The sequence below is a fragment of the Capricornis sumatraensis genome, chromosome 2 (assembly GCF_032405125.1).
Source record: "Capricornis sumatraensis isolate serow.1 chromosome 2, serow.2, whole genome shotgun sequence".
Taxonomy (NCBI): Eukaryota; Metazoa; Chordata; class Mammalia; order Artiodactyla; family Bovidae; genus Capricornis; species Capricornis sumatraensis.
Window position 1 is genome coordinate 191,927,568 of NC_091070.1, and position 13,856 is coordinate 191,941,423.

The 13,856-nt window shown below is 41.4% G+C and overlaps 1 protein-coding gene across 1 annotated transcript in view; it reads left to right on the top strand.

Moving 5' to 3' along the window:
- Positions 1-13,856, top strand: part of USP24 (ubiquitin specific peptidase 24) — a 163,498-nt gene that overhangs the window by 132,644 nt on the left and 16,998 nt on the right. The window contains exons 54-61 of the mRNA XM_068966782.1: positions 445-548; positions 986-1,099; positions 5,426-5,522; positions 7,832-7,948; positions 8,334-8,426; positions 10,191-10,293; positions 11,414-11,535; positions 12,362-12,475. Coding sequence (XP_068822883.1) covers positions 445-548; positions 986-1,099; positions 5,426-5,522; positions 7,832-7,948; positions 8,334-8,426; positions 10,191-10,293; positions 11,414-11,535; positions 12,362-12,475 — 864 coding nt within the window. The remainder of the gene's footprint in view (positions 1-444; positions 549-985; positions 1,100-5,425; positions 5,523-7,831; positions 7,949-8,333; positions 8,427-10,190; positions 10,294-11,413; positions 11,536-12,361; positions 12,476-13,856) is intronic.

Genomic DNA, 13,856 nt, shown 5'->3' on the forward strand with positions numbered 1-13,856 from the left:
TTAAGTGCTTTTATTATATTTTGTAAAGAATTTAATAGCCATAAGTGACGTAAATGGATATTGTGCTGTGAGGAGACTGATCATCGTAATTTGTAGTCAGACGTGACTAGTCTCCAAGTGCTTCTTTTCCGTGAGTACCATGATCACAGTTTGCCAATAAGGGGAAGACTTTCTTAGTCTGTTAGTACATTACTTAACATCTTATGGCCTAAAGGCTCTATTTTGAGAAGGCTTCATGTAAGAAATGCAGATGATCTTTTCTTAATCTTTTTAAAATTTAACTGGAACATTTTCTATAACAAACTGGCTTTATTTTTCTTACTAGTATTTAACTTTATTATATATATTATTGTTGTTATATATCTTTTTACTCAGTTTGTAACAATGCATAGTAATCTATAAAACTGTGAAAAAAAATCTCTTTTTTTCCTCCCTCTCTCACAGACTAAATTAAAGCATCCATACTATCCTTGCATGGCAAAGGTTAGCTTACAGCTTGCCATTCAATTCCTTTTTCAAACTTACCTACGAACAAAGAAAAAACTCAGGTAAGAAATGTTATGTTCTCACAGTCTGTTCTGCAAAAGGCATTAATTAAACAAAAGTTGAATTTATAAATTCAGACACTCAAAAATTCAAAACATTCTTTTAAATATTTGAAGGCAATTACTAATACATTCTGATGCTGAAGACATGAGTTCCTATTTTTAAGGAATTTCTAATCCAGGAGGAAAGATGGAAAAAATAGAAAAAGAAATAACTGTGGTATAAGGTTTAGATGCTGTTTATCTTTAGAACCTGGGGAAAGTTATATCCAGACGTGGGGATTGAACTCACTATCTGTGTTAGTCCAGCGATCATTGAATACATACTTATCCTCCACCCTACTCCCGAGAAAAATTTTTAAAAAAATTTTTTAAGTGAAAGACACTCCATGAATTTATTTGCCAGGCTATCTAACATCACTGTCTTTGCTTTTTTAAAGGGTCGACACTGAAGAATGGATTGCCACTATTGAAGCACTACTTTCAAAAAGTTTTGATGCTTGTCAGTGGCTAGTTGAATACTTTATTAGTTCTGAAGGACGAGAATTGATAAAGTAAGTGTCAGTATCTTTTCGTTAAAAGAAATTTGTTTCTCTTCCAGTGATTTAGAGCTGAAGTTTCTTGTAACGCTTTGTTTTTCAACTTGAAATTAGTGTTCTGGTTGGAATCAATTTTAAGCAGAGAGCCAGTTGCTCAGAGGCAAGCATGTCTTGAACCCCCTGCTGTCACTCAGGGGATTCTCAAATACAAGTCTGTCCCCTCAGGGACTCACAGTCTGGTGTCAGATAAAGATCAGCAGTCCTGGGTTACTGCACAGTAATACCACAGTATTGCTGATATGTTTGGATTCTGGCAAAAACACTCTTTTTCAAAAATCTTTTGATGTGTGTTACCTGTGATAGTATATTTACTTGTGTATCTGTAGTTAAAACGTAATTTTGTTTTTCAAGATGGTCCAACCACTGTGAATGTTTATACCTTGCTCCCTCTCATTCTCTTATCCTCAGAGAGTTCAACATTCCTATGGGGATTGCAGCGAGCACCTTGATTTCTCAGTGTCCAGGCTCCTTTGTCCCCAGGGACCTCTTCCTCCCTCTGCCACAGCTGTCCTGGCTCACCACCCTAGCCAGTGGCCTTGCCTCGGGTTTCACTCAGGCACAAGTCTAGCCGATGAGCAGCGGCGCCCACCATCGCCCATCACAAGTTACACACCAGCCAGTCTCTTCCCACCTTCCCCTTCCCTCCTGATAGGATGGAAGAAGTGTCCTCTCTCCTCTCAAAATGAATCTCTCTACATGAGTAAGGCTTCTCAAGGAAGTTGGTTCTTTATCATTCCAGCATCTTTATCTTCCAGAATTTTCTATCAGGTCACTGCTGTCAGCATACAAATACGCTCTCATACCTCTTAACTTAAAGCAGACCACCGGGAATTCAGAAATGCCACTCCTTTCTCACAGGGAGTTTGTCATCCAGTGGCAAGTTAAGATCTAGAAACCCTTGATCCCATTTCCCCTTCATCTCTAGGTCTGAGCCTCTAACATTCATTTATTGGCTCGCTTAGTATCTCTACCTCCCCCTTCCTTTTAAAACTAGGTAGATCATGTTACTTCTTTGCTTAAAATTTCTTCAGTGGATTTTCACTGCTCATAATAAAACCAAAATCTTTACCATTATAGAACACAAAAGGCCTCCCTTGAATATGGGCTTTGCCTGTGTGTTTCACTTTCCTCCTATCTTAGCATTCAGCAGCTTGTTGATTCCTTGAACACACTAAGCTCTTTGTTCTGCATAAAGACCTTTTTGCCTGTTATTCCCTCTACCTAGAACAGTTTCCCCTCATCCCTGCATAGCAAACACCTTCTCATCCATCAGATGGCAAAGAGGATGCTCACTCCCGACCACCCAGTTTGAAGTAGGTCTGCCCTGTTCTTTTGTTTTGCCTGTCCCCTCTACTAGATGTCAGCTTCTTGACAAGCAGAAGCTGTGTGTGTTTGATTCCCTACTGTACACATAGAGCCTGGCAGACTTAAGTGCTCAGTATTTGTGCATATATACATGCATACAGTTCACAAAGAAAGAATAAATCAATGTGTCTTTCAAGTATTTTTGCCTGTCCTTTTAGAATTTACTTTAAGATAATTTTTCACCCATTTTTCCAGCTCAATTCCAAAATATCCTCCCGTCAGGACTCCTGAGTATTGTGTTAAGCAGTAGAACATCATAGAGCCATCCATATGAAAGGAATATGGCAAAATATTTATTTGACTCCCTTTTATGTTCAAGCAGGCTTGCTCTTAAATATCTCCAGAAAAACTCAGTAACTTCCTTTGATAGTGTGATTTGGTTTCTTAGAATTCCTACATGGTAAAAAGAATCTTGGTAAATTACCTAATCTAAAGTTTTTCTGACAGAGTTTATTATATTTTGTCCCTTTCTTTATAAAGCCCAGTTATCATTATCAATTGCTCTGATTTCATTATTTGAAGAATTAATATTTTCTATTCTCTTTTTTCTCTAATTGGGTTTCCCTGGTGGTTCAGACGGTAAAAAAAAAAAAAAAATCTGCCTGCAACATAGAGACCCAGGTTTGATCCCCGGGTCGGGAAGATTCCCTGGAGAAGGAATAGCTACCTATTCCAGTACTCTTGCCTGGAGAATCCCATGGACAGAGGAGCCTGGAGGGCTACAGTCCATGGGGTCACACAGAGTTAGTCACAAATGAGCAACTAACACTTTCACTTTCACTTTTCTCTAAATACTAATTTCTTTAGCACTTTTAATACAACTTGTCAGTGTTACAACGAATAAATATGCACTATATTAATATCTTAGTAAACTTGAAGAGGCTGTTGTCTCAGATCAGCCCCTCCATGTAGTCTTCTTCAGGGGAAATTTTTAATTGTAATTATAACTGTAAAAAATTAAACTAGAAGCAAATACTGCTTTTAAATTGATCTTAAAAATTACTAACCTGAAGGGTACTTAACATTTTTTTAAAAAATTGTTTTCCTGTGGAAATTTTTAAACATACAGCAAAGTAGACAGCCTGTACCCATCCCCAGCTCAGGTTGTCAGCATTTGGCCAGTCATGTTTACTTATTCCAACTCTACACATTCTCATACCTATATTCTCTGAGGTATTTTAAAGTAACCTTCAGACATCATTATTTCATTCTAAATTTTTCAGCATGTATCTCTAACAGGTTAAGGTTAAAAAAAAAAAAAAAAGTAAACACTTTACCATCATCACTCCAAGCAAAAATGATAATTCCTTCATATCATACCATCCTATACACAGTCATGTTCAGATTTCCCCAGATGCCTCAAAAGTGTCATTTTACCATTGAATTTGTACAAATTGGGGTCCAGATGAGCTTCTCATGTTGTATTTGGTGTGTGTGTCTCTTCCTGTTCTTTTAATCTGTAATTGTCCCATATCCCCACCACCTTTTCCGTCATGCCATGTATTTGGCGTGAGACAGGCCATTCGACCTATAGAGTTGCCCATATTCTGGGTTCCTTTGCATCCTCACAGTGCTTCCTAATGTCCGTGATAGGTAATGTGGAGCACCCCCAAAAATGTTCTTCCCAAAAGAATTGTGCCTGAACCTAATCAGACCCCTAGAGCCAAATATTACAGAAGGAATCTTTTAAACTTTTCTACCTTTCCTAACTCTAGGAAAAGAGCCTTAGTGGATGTTGAACAGCCTTTTGTGTTGGGTTCACATTAAGTAGCTAATGCTTATTAGCATTAACAGTTACTTGAAATGAGCAGAAGTGAAGCAGCCTTGGAAAGCTCCTCTCTCGTCTTCCTATGAGGAGAAGGAGGGCAGGGCTGTCAGCTCATCCTGCCCTCAAGACAGACGTGGGCAGCTTTCACTGCTGTGACCTGAAAGACTGTCTCATCTGGAAAGTTTTGACTTGGGTCATCAAAATTATGTTGTATTTAAATCTTGCTCATGAAACAGAATTTTCTGTTGAGAAATATTAGAAACAGTTAAGTTTTCACTGTGCTGATTATAATAAGGGTTGTCATGTCAGAGTGCGTGTATGAAGCAGAGAAGGGCTCACTGCATGTGGGAATGCATGCAATTACCTGGTTGCTCTAAGGTAGTTAGTTACCACTCTCACCCAGCCCCAGGGATACTGATGGTGCCCCCTCCGCCCCGCCCCACTGCCCCCACCACACCTGAGGCCGCTGCATCTACCACCTCGCTGTGCAAAGGGTTGGGTTAGGTCACGCCTTTTCAGTGGACAGTGTGGTGTCTGAGTGTAACACTGGACGCACCAAATATAATGGACATGCCTGGTAAACCTTAACTGCTCTCGTTGTCATCATCATAGGAGAAGAAAGGAAGGGAGCAGGACATTTTCAGCCTCACGTGCTTCTAGGAGGACCACGTAATAAGTCAGAGTTGGGAGAGGAAAGGAAAGGGAAGTGAAAATCAGATGGCATTGTAGGTCAAAAGAGGGTTTAGGAGGTGCTGTGTAGACTGAGAACTCTTTAACTAGTATCCTATTCTGAGAAATCGAAGGGGTGCCAGGGAAAATTACTCCTGAGTAAACAGAATTTATAAAACCTTAGGTTCTTTGCTTTTATATCTCTTGAAGTCCAAATTTACATTTATACAGCTACTCATCTTAGGGGAAGAAAGGAAGAAACAGAAAAAAAATCTAACTTCCAAGTTCAAAGGTCTCATTTTTCCTCTTTCATCTTCTTCCTCTCTCATGAGGGCCTGTGTTTGCCAACACTCTCAGGAGACTTGAACTGACATTTTGGAGTAATTTTTTTCCTTGGATAAGTAGGTGGGACCCGTGTTGGGAAGGTTGGGTTATAGAAATCTATTTTGCTTTTTTACACCTCTTTCCCTTTGTGTTAGGATTTTCTTGTTGGAGTGCAATGTGAGAGAAGTACGCGTTGCTGTGGCCACAATCCTGGAGAAAACCCTAGACAGTGCCTTGTTTTATCAGGATAAGGTTAGTCTTGTTTTCTAAATACTGTTTATACATCCTGTTTTTACCAAATGTTTTAAATTGCACATAATAAGAAAAAAAGCCTAGGATTAGAGTCTGGTAACTTACATAAAAATGCATGTTCCGTGAACTGACATCCTGATCAGTGCCAGGCTGGAAGGCGTTCTGTCCTCTCTTCCTCAGATCCCAGACATCAGGGTAGGCTCAGAATTCAGATCTGCTTTGATCTGCATCAGGGCTTTCTGTCTGGAGCTCTTCCCTCTCAGAGTCTTCGCTCAGGAGTTTGTGTTCAGTCTCTCTGCATAAAGACCAGCCTGAGTCTAGAGTCTGCAGTCTAGACCAGCGGTCATTTTGAGCACCCTGGCTTTGTCTCTTTCCTCAGCAGCTATGTTCGTGATCTGAACCTTCATTTGGCAACGGACCAGGCAGTGCCCTCCATCCAGGGGCACTGACCGCAGTAGCTCCTCCTTTGATCTCTGTTATCCCTAATCCTTGTTCCTGTTATTCTGAATTTCTTCCTCCTCCTAACCCTGTTTTCTGTAACATATTCTCTTCTAGTTCACAATTCCACACATGCTCAAACAACATGGTATTCATTACCATTCTCAGTTTCCCCCAGATTTTAAGTCTTAGGGACATAAATGACATGAGTCTGATTATTCAATCTGTTAAGTCCTAGCAAATACAGCAGTAACTTCCCAAGTTTGCTGTTTCAAACAGCTGACACTACATGGAAAACTTTGAAAAATGTTGTATTCAGAATGAATTGGCTCCTGATAAACGTTGGCTGGAGGCAGCGTCTCAGTGAGCTAAATGTAAATTCTAGAAATTGCTGCTTCAAATTCAGCTGTTGGCTTTACTGTGCAGGAGGCTGTTGCTGCAGCCCCAGTGCATGGCACCCCGGCACTTGGTTCCTTCAACATTCCTGAGCCGGGCGCTCCATTTGCAAACAAGTTTCAGTCCAGGATGGAGAAGGAGGCCAAATATACTCTTCAGGAAGGACCTAGAAGAAGAACACTGTCTGTCTCAGTTCCAAGAATCCTAAGAAAGGGGAGGGAGGTTTACTCTAAGGCAGTGGCTTTCAGTCAGCTTAAACAGCAGAAGCAGTCTTCACAAAACCTTACTTGGTTGCAGAATATTAAAAAATAGGTCCTTGGGAGCTGCCTAGGACAGCTTAGATACCGTTGCTCTGAAGTACCCTGTGGAAGTTCTCTGAGATAGTAAACGTAAGAATGTTCTCCCTCTCCTGCTTCCTCCCACATACCAACCTAGACAAAGGACAAAAGCAGAACCAATGCAGTCTAGCTACAGATGGGGTCAGGCCATAGCACGTCACCCCACCAGCCTCTAAAAGCGGGACTGCAGGGGGAAGAAAGTGAAGAGAGTGGTGGAGGACGTAAACCATTTGCCTCAGTAAATTCCACTCGATACTCAGCTGTTGTTATATTATGTCTGTTTTCCCCCTTAATGGAAATGGTGCCTCTTGCCACCCACTTTATATTGGAAAGCACTTTGAAATGGAATGCCACATACATGGTAGATTTTACTGTATTTATAATGAGTATAACAGGATGGATGGGAACATTTCAAAAGTCTACGAGAACCTTCTCCAGAGGAAAGGAGCTGGCAAGAGCAGTAAGCCTGGTCTCAGTTCTCAGGTCACACATGGATGTCCAGGGACTTGTCCAGAAACAGCTGGGGTGGGAGGGAAAGAAGAAGCAATGTGATAACCAAGATGGTTTCTAAACAAATAAAATGTTTTTCAAAGCTTTCCATGAGGCGTCAGCGGGCTTTCAAGTAAGTTCACAGTTGAGTTGATATTACCGTTGTCATTCCGTCAGGCTGTTGCTCTCCATTCGCTCCATTGGCTCGGTTCCTAGCCTCTATGCCTGTGTCTGTGTTTTTTATTCTTTGCATCTGTGATTATGTGAAGAAGTAGCAAAGTGGAGGGAGGGATTCAGAAGTGTTTCCTCTAAAACCCCTGCCTTTTTTTTAAAAGACAGAAAGAACTGGGCTTTTTAGAAAATGTGACCATTAGGCAGTGGAACCATGCCCTTGAGTCTGAAGGCGAGGAAACAAAACTAGGCTTTTCTTTCATTATTTCTACAGTTCTACCAGTCTTCCCTGGAAGATCAAATTGATAATTCTGTTTCTGCTCTCCAAAGCATAAATCCATCTCTAAATCTAAGACTCGATTGTATCAATCAGACTTTTCCTTTTGTTCTTATGGTGGTTTATTTCAGGTTAATCCTATTACAGACGTCCATCTTACCTTCTTTTTCTTTATGTAATTTCATCTTTCCTGTAACCAGTTAAAGAGCCTTCATCAGTTACTGGAGGTACTGCTTGCTCTGTTGGATAAAGATGTCCCCGAAAATTGTAAAAACTGTGCTCAGTACTTTTTCCTGTTCAACACTTTTGTGCAAAAGGTAAATGATTTTTTTTTTCCACTAGGGATTTATAGTCTAAAGGAATTTTATATATGCAAAACATTTATATTGGTCAACATAGGACGTATATGATATAATTTTACAAGTGTTCCTTTTTGAAAAAATCTTCAATTGTATATTACTTGTAAGAATCCCAGCATAGGTAGGTGGGGATGATTTCTCTTTGTTGGAGCAAGAGTCTGCATTGAAATGAGGGGCCATTGTGCAGCCCCAGAGGGCTGTTAGGTTTTCAACAAGTACTTTCTATATGTAAATTATGGCATTTAAACACTTACTACTTAAAGCTTCTCTCTTGGCTGTATTTTTGGAATAGCTTTCTATCTGGGTAAGAACATCACTTGTCATTCTCTCTTTCTTATGACAGCAAGGGATTAAGGCCGGGGATCTCCTTCTGAAGCATTCTGCCCTGCGACACATGATCAGCTTCCTCCTCGGGGCCAGCCGGCAGAGCACCCAGGTACTGCCTGCTTTTGTTTCATGCAGCCCAGTGGCCCGGCTACGGTTTTGGCCAGAGCCACAGTGTCTCTCTTTGTAAGTTTCATCTGAGTCCAGGTGCAACAAATGCTGTATAGCTTTTAAAATTCTTTGGAGTTCAGTTATTTTTACAGCCTCCTCATAGAATTTACTTTAAATGCCATAACCAGTGGGAATGACTAACTCAGACATCAGTCAAAACGTGAAGTGCCAAGTGTCCTAGGAGGAAAGATGGGTTCTGCCTGGGGGATTGGAAAGCCTTCAGAAAGAGTGACACGGGTCCTCCTCCACTCACTGTCTGGGACTGTGCGCAAGGCTTGGTCCCGGTGGAGGTGCTTACATGGGATGCTGTCACAGGCTATTATTCACATGTGAAGTTGAACCATTAAGTGCTGAGCAACATTGCTGCAGATGTAATACTCATATTCAGAAAATGAAAGGGAAATGGTTTTGGAATAGTAGAGTCAAATATATCCTCAAATGACTCTGCTGTTTGAAGTTCCTGTGTTGGTGTGTTTTTTCCAATCATTATATTTCTTCTGTTTGATAGACTTAAAATACACAAAATGTCAACATGCCGTAATGGTAAATACTATATATAGAGCAGTTATTATGTGCCAGACACAACTGGTTACTTTTCATGCTCTACCTCTGAAGTTCACAGTTCAGTAAAACAGGTAGTTTCATCCCCCTTCTTGGGCAAGAATTACAGCTGAGAGAAATTGTAACTCGTTGAGGGTCGCAGGACTTAAGCTCTAGTTTCCACTACATGTGATTCACTGCCTAGGAAAGCTTTCCTCTTTTTATTAAGGGAGACAGACTTGTCATTTAGGCCTCCTCTCAGCTCCCTGTCATACCACCTAGCCACTCTGACTCCTTAATGTGGAAAACGGGACTTCCCTGGTGGTCCAGTGGCTAAGACTCCACACTTCCACTGGAGGGGGTGGGGTACAAGTTCAGTCCCTTGTTAGGGAGCTAAGATCCTGCGTGCCACACAGTGCGGCCTAAATAAATAAACGCACTGGCAGTAGCTTGCTCTGTGTGCTGATATTATGTTGAGTATCAGTTTTTACTTCAAGCTTTGCCTTATCAGGGGCTCCATTGACACTGACGATTATTTTAAATTCATTGTAATTTAAATAATACTCAGTTTAATTAATGATGTTATATTGTGTGATTAATATTGTTTTGCATTTATGGAGCACATAAGTTTGAAAACATTCTCACTTTTAATGTTTCATTTGGTCCTCCCAACCATGAGGTGGGTGCGGAACAGGTAGCGGGTAGGTTGTCCCTGTCCTGATACAAGGAAGTCAGGCAGAGAGCTCGCCCACACCCTCACAGATCAGTGAGTGGCAGAGGGGCCAGGCCTGCAGACCTCCAGCCGCACAGGCTTTCCCCACTGTACTGGGTGCAGGAAAATTACCTAGCACGTGGTGAGAGCTCAGTGCCTAAATAGGATTGCATGATAGTATTTGTTTTAGAATAGAAATTCGTATATATCTGTGTTAAGCTGGAGGAGCCTGGTGGGCTGCTGTCTATGGGGTCACGCAGAGTCGGACACGACTGAAGTGACTTAGCAGCAAGCTGGCTGAAAACCTGTGAGTTTTTTGCACTTTGATCTCTCGTACTGTCAAACATTGGGAAAGAATGTGGCTCAGAATATCATGAACCCACACACTTTTCCTTCCTCGTCACTTGTTTCTCACCAGAGCACTAACACCCACTTTATTTTCTCTGACAACAGATACGTCGGTGGAGTTCTGCACAAGCACGAGAATTTGGGAACCTCCACAATACAGTGGCATTGCTCGTCCTGCATTCAGATGTCTCTTCCCAGAGGAATGTTGGTAAGCTTTAAAGCCTATCTTTAATATGTCAAGGAAATGGAGAGATGGTGGATTTGTCAGTAACACATAGACAGTGATAACGTTGGCAATTAAATGTATGTTAGTGGCTTCTCATTTGGCTATTTGATATTTGAGGGATGCTTTAAATTTTTTGTTTCAATTCATGTTAAGCTTCACCTTATTTTTACTAGTTTGTCACAACAGAAAGTCTTTATTTATTTGGGGTGGGATATGGAAGCATTTCAAAACACTGGGATTAAAGGCTGCATTTCTATACTGTTATCAGGCCTTCTCGTGACGGCACCAACAGCAATAGCAACGATAGTACAGTAAAGCTGCTGTAAAGCGCTCAGTGTTCCCGTGTGCTGTGCCTCTCCTGGGGCTCCCCTCAGCAGACCTGTGAGGTTGGTTCCCCCTCTGAGTGTGCAGGAGCTAAGATGGGGAGAGCGAGAGTGACTCCCACATCTCACAGCAGGTCAGAGGCGTAGCAGCCAGTGTGGAACCCAGGCCTCTGACCCCAGAGCCTATGGAAGGGTTTTCACGTCATCTGACCAGGAAGCTAGATTAAAAATCACAGTGCATCCCTCTGAGCTGGAGACGCCGTCGGCTCTCTGAGGCAATGTGGGGGAGCTCTCGTATAGTCGTGAGCTAGACTGTGCTTCCTAAATCCTGACTCACCAGTCTAAAAGATGAAGCTCCCGCCATTATGAGTTCAGACGGGTCTGCGAAAGACAATTGAGAGTGAGAGTCCTAGCTTTTCCAGCATGTAGGGCACCCCCTCCACGTGAGAGATTCTGCTCAGCATTGGCAGTTGTTTAAGCAGCAGAAGTGCCTTGTCTTCCGTCTCTTCAGAGGCACTTTGAGCCATTTTCTTTTCTCATTTTAAACTTCTTCAAAAGGATTATCTTGGCTGTGAATCACTGGGAGTCCAGGGATTTAACAGTTAGTCCAGGGCATACATTGAAAGAGAGAGGAAGCCTTTTCTCAAGTCTCATGACTGTGAGAGACGGCTGTACATGTTCAGCAGTTGGGTGTGTGAATCTTGAGGCAGTCGCCTTACCTTGTAGACGTCGGTTTCACGTGATAACATGAGGTGGCTTTTTCCTTTGATTTCCTAAAGCTCCGGGTGTATTTAAACAACGGCCGCCTATTAGCATTGCCCCCTCGAGCCCCCTGCTGCCCCTCCACGAGGAAGTCGAAGCCCTGTTGTTCTTGTCTGAAGGGAAACCTTACCTGTTAGAGGTATGTCCTTGGTCTACTAAAGCCATTTTCCTTTTATTTGTTTTTTTCTTTTTGAGGAAAAAAATGCCTTTTGTTATTAGTTGTATTTTGTTATGTTACTCTCTTAAAGGGGAGTATAGTTAAGAAGCAGTCTTTCAGATTAATTTTACTTCCTGTATGTATGTCAGAAAGAAATAGGCACCTGAAAAGAATATAATTAGTCCTCCCTGCAACTAAGAATTGGGCCTCCAGATCCCCGGAGGAGGTGTATATGGCACACACACACCACCACCACCCCCGGCCGAGTCACAGTCACTCCATTTATTATCAGACGGTTTATTCCCAATCTTGTGTGTCCTTTGTCCTGAAATACTACAGCTCTGAAGCATCCGGGTTTTCCAACCTCAGGGGTATAGAAGTGAGCCCTTCACAACCTCCTGTTGAGGTCCCTCTCCCTTCCACCCAGAGCTACTACACCTTAAGAACGTAATCTTCCAGTCCTCGTTCTGTACCTTGATGTTTATATATATGACTCGGTGAACATAATCATACTGGTTTTTATTTACATCAACAGTGCTGTGCTATATCTCTCTTTTTTTTTTTTAAGCTTAACGTCACGTATTTTTTGGACCTATCAGTGGTTATTTTAATGGGGGAGATCCCCTTTAAAATCTGATAAAAGTGAGAAAAAGGTACACATTTGCACAGATTGTGTTAACTCTCAGACTCAAACTGTTTTGAGGCAGTGTTGATGGTCCTTAATCTGAGCAGATTTCAGTGAAAGTCAGAAACAGCATTTTAACAGTGAACTGTGACAAAAGAAACACTCCTCTTCTGCCCTCACTAGGTAATGTTTGCTCTGCGAGAGCTGACGGGCTCACTGCTGGCACTCATCGAGATGGTGGTGTACTGCTGTTTCTGTAACGAGCATTTCTCCTTCACCATGCTGCATTTCATTAAGGTAGGACCTCGTCAACACCTGTGGCAGCCTGCGAGCCTTCGGTTGAGACCTAGGAAAGCATTGCTTTGGCTCCCAGGCACTTTGCTTCTTTTAATAACTTAAATTGTTTTCCTAATCATAAAAATAGTATAGGCTCATTTTTTAAATGAAGGATAAAGAATTCAGAATCTCACCATTTATGATGATTACCATGAATATTCTCTCACGTTTCCTTTTTTATTTTCTATGCGTATATTTTAACATAATTGGGATTTTATTGTCTGTATGATGTTTGTGCCCTCTTTTTTCAATTGACATTATAAGTACTTTCCATATCATTAAAAGCTAGCTGAGTGTATTTCATGTATCTCTCATGTATCACAATTTACTCAGCCATACCCTTCCCAGTGAGGCATATTTGCATTGGGTACAATTTTTAACTATTAAGAATAATACTTTATAGTTAGTGATAATGCTGTGGTGACCATTATTGTATAAAATGGTTTTAAAGTTTCAGGTTATTTCCCCAGGCCACATCTAAAAAATCAAAAGCAGATTGATTTTTCTCACCTTCTGAAGTAGTAATACATATGGTTCATTATGAAGCTCTAATCAGTGTGTAGTAATTACTTATGTTGCACTTTCTGGACGCCAAGCTCAGTTCCAAGCATATTTCATATTTAACTCACTGAATTCTCTAGTACCTAAGTCCTGTGAGGTACAGATACTGGTATTGAAGGTACTGAAGACACCAGGGTCACACAGCTAGTAAGTGGCAGAGTGGGAGTTCGAATATCAGCAGTATGGCTCCAGGGCTCTGCTCTTAACTACTGCCTTGCTAGGGATTATTAGAAAAACCTTTAAACCTATGCATACCATTTTTATTCATTTTTAATCTTTAATTTTTAATTACATGGAGAATACATGACTTCATTCTCTTTGTGAAAAAATACGCAAAGTCCATTTCGACCATCACCAGCCAGCCATGTCTCCTCTCCACCCTACCCCATGGGCCAGTATTGTCACATCGGTTATGCGTCTTTCCAGTCCTCTTTGTGTGAAATTACAAGAGATATTTTAGTTTGTCCCACACCTTGCCTGCCCCAGGATTTGTAACAGTGATACAGGTAGTGTTAACAAGTAGCTGTGATCAGTAGATCATGTCTCCAAGCTCTAATTAAAGTATGTTTTGCCCTCAGCCTTTTCTGTACAGGTCTGCCGTATCAGGGTTGATTGAGACCTCTCTTTACTGTTTACTAACTATGTAACCAAGGGCAGTTTCCTCTTCTGGAAAACAGGAGGAAGTTTGACCGGGCCTCACAGATTGTGTAGATTCAGTGAGGCATGATACATGCAGTACTTAGTATCAGACCCGGCACCTTGCACATGCCTTCTGGTCATG